The sequence below is a fragment of the Bidens hawaiensis genome, unplaced genomic scaffold (assembly GCF_021521415.1).
Source record: "Bidens hawaiensis isolate Kalapana, Puna unplaced genomic scaffold, B.hawaiensis_p1.1 tig00010382_1, whole genome shotgun sequence".
NCBI lineage: Eukaryota > Viridiplantae > Streptophyta > Magnoliopsida > Asterales > Asteraceae > Bidens > Bidens hawaiensis.
This window is the reverse complement of record NW_027491787.1, coordinates 200797-207340: the sequence shown is the minus strand read 5'-3', so window position 1 is coordinate 207340 and position 6544 is coordinate 200797. Positions and strand designations below refer to the sequence as shown.

At 34.2% G+C, this 6544-nt stretch overlaps 1 protein-coding gene across 3 annotated transcripts; it reads right to left on the bottom strand.

Moving 5' to 3' along the window:
* Nucleotides 1-1392: 1392 nt before the first annotated feature.
* Nucleotides 1393-6544, bottom strand: LOC143534943 (uncharacterized). Of its 3 annotated transcripts, none has more exons than XM_077029309.1 (13): nucleotides 6330-6544; nucleotides 4441-4569; nucleotides 3766-3870; nucleotides 3553-3645; nucleotides 3372-3443; nucleotides 3204-3284; nucleotides 3027-3128; nucleotides 2822-2935; nucleotides 2607-2736; nucleotides 2400-2488; nucleotides 2171-2278; nucleotides 1977-2086; nucleotides 1393-1711 (listed from the first exon to the last, which is right to left on the bottom strand). In XM_077029309.1, exons 1-13 carry the CDS (start codon nucleotides 6511-6513, stop codon nucleotides 1634-1636), a joined length of 1395 nt encoding a protein of 464 aa, XP_076885424.1. In that variant the 5' UTR covers nucleotides 6514-6544; the 3' UTR covers nucleotides 1393-1633. The 3 variants fall into 3 exon arrangements, with proteins under 3 accessions (XP_076885424.1, XP_076885422.1, XP_076885423.1); XM_077029307.1 differs by having other exon boundaries at nucleotides 1394-1711; nucleotides 3204-3296; XM_077029308.1 differs by having other exon boundaries at nucleotides 1394-1711; nucleotides 3027-3119; nucleotides 3204-3296.

Sequence of the window (6544 nt, the reverse complement as noted above, 5' to 3'; positions counted from 1 at the left end):
CTATGCAATTTAAATATTCATAGTCAAGCAAAAAACCTATATAATTTATTTTCATAAACTAAACCCAAGTTCTTAAAAGATAAACAAACCTTTTAATTCTTTGATGCAGAAAACAATGAATCCTTCTATGACACTCTGATGATGGACAGAAGCTTGTAAAAACTCAATAAGTTGGGTAATTTTGTTTTGTGAGAATGTTAAAACATAATTTAAGTACACTAAGGACACCCTAGAAAAAAAAGGCTGTTTGTGTGGAAATAATTTTAGTAATGTTCTATTTTAAAAAAAATAATAATGAAATTTCTTTTTATTTTATTATTTAAAATATTTTATACAATATCAAGTCTTATTTTAAAAAATTATTCTTTATTTTATTATTTAGATATTTCCCAAACTTTGCATTTAAATGGGTTTAATTTACTAACTTTTGAAAAGATAAAACTGAATTTTATTACTCTTTTACATAGTTTTTCTCTAACGGGAAAGAATCTCACATGTAAAAATACTCTAAGATCGACTCATCGACCGTCGTGAGACTGTACCCCCTCTGATACGCCAGAATCAGATGGAATCGGCAACTCATCTCTCCCTGTCGGGTTTGAAGTCGGGATTAAAGCCCCGATTCCTCCATTCATCCAAATGTTCGTTAAATGGTCCAAGTGAAAATCAAAGTTGCGCAATCTTATTGGCCCACGAGTTTCGTCGGATGGCAGAAGCAAACCGTTGATGACCGGCCAAGATTCCTCGGTTCAACGGTTTTTGAGTGTTCATTTTGGAGATTTTTTTTCGAAACCATGGCTAGAAATGGAAACCACATGGTCAACATGGCTATTTTGGAAATTTCCCAAATACTTAATGTATAAATCGAATTGCTTAATATACAATGTTTAAATTTTAGATATGTGAATAATCAATCTCTATATATAAAGACTCATTATTGCAATTTAGAGATAAAGATGGGAATTCAGATAATTAAGAAAACTCAAAGATGAGGAAGGAGAGAGGGACTCTAATGTCAGTGCTTTTAGATTTTTACTCCCAAACCAATTATGTATCATTATCTCTGTAATTTAGCTAAAAAAAACTCCATATGCACGAAATCAATGTCCGCAATCTGCAACACAAGGGATTTTCGAAGAGGATATGCAACTTGAACCGTGTATCACATGACTTTAGATCGATTCAAGAGGAAATAAAAACATAGAAAAACAGCTACTTAAATGATTTTGTCAAATTTATCATTAACCAGGTGAAGATTAGCATTTGTTATAGATACAGAATAACATATATCTACTATTACAGTCAATACGTGACCGAATAGACTATACAAGAAACAATTTCATAAGGTAAGATCATTAAAAATTTCCATTTATTAGCCTTCATGTAATAACAGACCAGTTGCAATTACATGCAAACTCGTTTGATAAAAAAAACGTCCACTGTCGCGCATCATAATTATCTAGAACATGCAAATGACCGAAAAGTGACTAAGCACATTACCTATAAGGTTTTACAGCATGTATGACAGTCCATTTTTTTTATAAATAACAAAAAAATGCTTCATAATCAATATTTCTTGTGATGGTGAAGCATTTAAACTATATGATATCAAGCATAACAGTGGTCATATATTTCAGCCTGCGTGCACACGCCTCAAATGCTGCCTGGCCCGCCTTTTGTGTTCAAAGAGTGATGGACGTCTATTTTGGTCCTACACACGTACATGGAATTAGTTAATACGGTTATTATGGTATATATAAGTCAAACCAGATCAAAAGTCGTCTAAAGTGTATTTTTAAAGAATAACTCGACTAAATAACCAGTTTCACACTTTTTACTCGTAATAACATCCTTTGGAAACTACCAGAAACAACTCAACAGCGTACTTTAAAATTAACGGAAACAACATACTTGATGCTTTCATTATTTTTACCAACCATAGATGCATACGTTCATCTAATAAAATATAAACATACCCCAATTTCTGTTTCTGCTCTGCAATTCGCGCATCTTACTTTTGGTGCGCCGTAAGGATACATAAGCAGCACATTACAACCACCACAAACAACTTGTCCTACTTCATGTTCTGCAAAACGCTATTAATGTCAAAAGGGTATTAAATAAGAAACAAAAAGAGAAAAAAAAAATAGATAAAAAGAGTGTAATTGACCTTCTAGAACATAATTATCTTCCAAACAGCAAGCACACTCTACATATCGAGCACCTTTTGGATAGCTTAGCAAATGGCGACAAGAACCACACACCATTTGTCCCATTTCTACATGAAATAATCATTTTACGCCACAAATGAAAACCGTTATTAAATCTAAAATCTAAAACTAAAGAAACAGGTTGTTTGACAACAAAGAGACCAACGAAAGTAATAATATTACACTAACCAGGATTATTCATTGGCATAGGTGGTTTTGGAGCTGATATTTGTGGTTTGGTTGGATATATGGACTGCTGCCTTGAAGGTGGTTGAAAGCTTTCTTCAATAATTTTGACATTATTAATTGGTTCAAAACCCATTCCTGCACCTCAACATATCCACATGTCACCTCTAATGAGTTTAAAAATAAAAATTAAAAAAAATAAATAAATACTTGCCTGATTGGACTATTGGTGACGGCAAGGTTGAATGAACGTGCGGTTGCTGTTGAGGAGTGGATTCCCAACCTGGAGGGAAGCCTTCATTATCTAGTGCATGGCGTTTATCTTCCTCATTGTTAAAGTCTAGAAAGTCAACAACTTGGTCAAAAATGAGAAAATAAGAAGAAAAATGATTCAATTGAAAGATTTCTATAAATGACTGACGGACCTGATGGAGGAGTTGTTGGACATGCCGTTTTTAAATTGGGTTCGGGCTGACATTTTGAGTTCCATCCAGGTGGAGGCCCACCGTCTTCTGAGTCTTGTTCGTCCACTTTTATATCTGAGTTCTCACATATAAACCTCAATTACTAAAATAATAACAAAAAGAAAGTCAAAGCATTAGAAATTACAGTAATGACAAAAAGTTTCACCTGATGGAGCTACTTCTGGTACTGGGCTAGAACATGAATGTGATTGTGATTGAGGACCATTATCATTCGGGCCATCTTGTTTCATTTTCATATCTGAATAATCTAATCAAATACAAAAAATTTTAAATAAAAGAAAGCGAATAAAACCAAGAAGCCAAAATTAAATAAATAATAAACCTGATTGATGAGCTTTTTGTAACATGGGTTCAAGCTGACATTTGGAATCCCATCCAGGTGGAGGTCCTTCATCTTCAGACTCTTCTTGATCCACTATTAGTACATTAGATTTTGAATATCATCAACTTATTAGGGTTATAATACTAACATTGACAAACAAAGATTCACCTGTTGGAGCTTCTGGTGTTGGTTGACTTTCTGCATTCTGGGCATCTTGTGGTGCATCCTCCATTTTCATATCTAATGTTATTATAATGTAATATTATATACTTATAAGTTAATATTTAAAAAAGCCAAAATGAAACCGAAAAAACTGAAACCAGTTATATAAAAAAGTTCTCAATATGACCTGATTGAAGAGTTTCTTGTAATTTGGGTTCATGCTGACTTTTGGAATCCCATCCTGGTGGAGGTCCATCATCTTCTGAGTCTTGTTCTTCCACTTGTATACATATTCATAAGACATTAGTTCATGCATATTATAGATAGAATAAAAGGTTATGATAAGTCCTTAAAATGAAGCCGAGGTACTAAAGTAATGACACATTTATTCTGTATTCACCTGATAGAGCCACTTCTGGTGGTAGACAAGGATGTGCCTGTGATAGTGGTTCACCTTCTTCATTGTGTGCATCTTTTCGGGCATTCTCCGTCTGCATATGAATATCTGATGAAGAAACAAAATGACCACTTGAAAATCCACAACAAACTAAAAACAGCATTTCTTAACAAATTTCACATATTCTAAGGGTAGATAACAAAACTGAACTTAATTCAATCTTTTAAAATGAAATCAAACTAGAGACACTAAACTTATCATAATTATATACAAGCTCTATATGTTACTGTAGATCACATATGACATGTGAATTACATTATTTAACACATCATCATCATCATCATCGTACTCAGTATATCCCACCAATAGCCAAGCTATGGTAGGGTCTGAGGAGGGTAAGATGTAGACAGCCTTACCCCTACCCCATAGGGATAGAGAGGCTGCTTCCGATGAGACCCCCGGCTCGATAGTAGTTTTGCATCAAGCCTTGGACATAAGGCACATAGCACTCAATCATCGGGACACCTGCTGATTGGTGCATGTACCATTGTCTTTCGGCTATCAACGCCACCACATGATGCCTGATTAACCTTCTGCCACTTTTAACGTTATTTTCACGAGATTATTTAACACATAAACCAAAATACAAAAGAAAGCAATATGCAAAATGAAAGTTACCTGAAGAAACTGCTGAGGTGTCTGCAAGTGTTACAAGCTGTTCCGCTTGTTCTTTTAGCTGATATCTGTTATTCCATCCAGGCGGAGGTCCATCATCTTCATCCGAGTCTTGTTCTTCCATTTCCAAATCTGAGCTTCAAAGGTGAACAGTTCTTAATTTTTTACACCAAAAGAGAATATTCTAAACCATACATACATATATAAATCCACACACACACACACACACACATATATATACTCATTACTCAGTCACATACTCCCATGACCATATGTACACACACATATATATAGGGACAGGATCATGAGACAACTCATTCTTTGCGAGAGAACTAGACAACTCCATACTGCATATATGCAGTATGGAGTTGTCTAGTTCTCTCACAAAGAGTGAGTTGTCTCATGATTCTGTCCCGTGTGTGTAACGTAACAATCATTCTCGGCAAAACGAGTTCAGATTCCAAATTACTAGGGCAAAAGTTATTAAAATTACAGATGCAGGTAGATAGTTTTCCTAATAAAACAGATCATTGAAACTAAATTCAAATATCCACAGCATTAACCATAATATTTCAAGTGCTTCATAAACAGGTGTTTACAATTAGGCATAAATGTGAAACTAAATCAATTAATTCCAAATCAGAAACAACTAAATCTTAAACAATAAAAAACAGTAAACAAATAAAATTAGGTTAATATCGTTTAAAATCAACTTCTAGGTGAACAAGGAAGACGTGAAGTAGGAGGTAACGTTAACGCTGGTGGAAAGTCCATCATGTATAATAGCGCGAATGACTGACGTCATCGTCATCTTCTATTTTAGTTTGTAAACGAGCCAAGCACGAACAAGCCCTCGGTTAGCTCACTAATAGCCCTAATGTACACACTATTCTTTTTTAATACATATGCTAAAGTTATTAAAACTACAGATGCAGGTAGACCGTAGACTAGATAGTTTCCCTGAATCCTAATAAAGCAGATTATTGAAGCTCAATTCGAAATTACTCAATACTAACCCTAAATTTCAAGTATTTCATAAGCAGGTCTACAACTAGGCATAAATATGAAATCAAATCAAATATAATTATTAAGTATCTAAAGAAATTAGGTTAAATTAAGCTAAAATTATGCGGCTCTCGCAGTTCTCGACATAAAACAGTTTCTGAAAGAATGTCACACGCACACAAGCAAAAGGTCATTATAATTACAGTTCAACTTCGTCAACATTAACCAACTCTACGTGTTTACAATTAGGCATAAATGTGCAAATCAAATCAAATCAAATATAACTATTAAGCATTTAAATCAGTAACAAAAACAGTACGGAAATGAAACTAGGTTAACATAAGCTAAAATTATGCGGTTCTTGCAATTCTCAACATAAAACTGGTTCCAAAAACAATATCACACACGCATATATAATGCACACACACACACACACACAGAGACAAAAGGTCATTATAATTACAGTTTAATTTCGTCCACATTAACCAACCATAGGCGTTTACAATTAGGCATACACGTGCAAATCGAATCGAATCAAATCCAAATCAAATATAATTATTAAGCATTTAAATCGGTAACAAAAACAGTATGGAAATGAAATTAGGTTAAAATAAGCTAAAATTACGTGGTTCTCGCAGTTCTCAACATAAAACCGATTCTGAAAAGAGTCACACACACACATAATATATATATATATACACGCACACACACACACAGGCAAAAGATCATTATAATTACAATTAGGCATAAATGTGCAACTGAATCAATCAATTCAAAATCAGATACAACTGAATCAACTACTAACTATTTAACAAAAACAGTACGAAAACAAATGAAACTAGGTTAATATGATATAATATAAAATAATATAATATAAAAATTATAACCAGTAGGAGAACAAGGAAAAGGCGGAGTAGGCGGTAACGTTAACGCCGGCGGAAACTCGATTATGTCTAACAACGGCGGTAAGTGGCTGACGTCATCGTCATCGTCATCTTCAGTTTCTTCAGAATGATGCTCCGTTGGTTCTTCTTCTTCCGGTGGTGAAACGGCGTCGTGTTCTTCTGTCATTTCACTCTACTGATCGATGAATGCTGTGTGT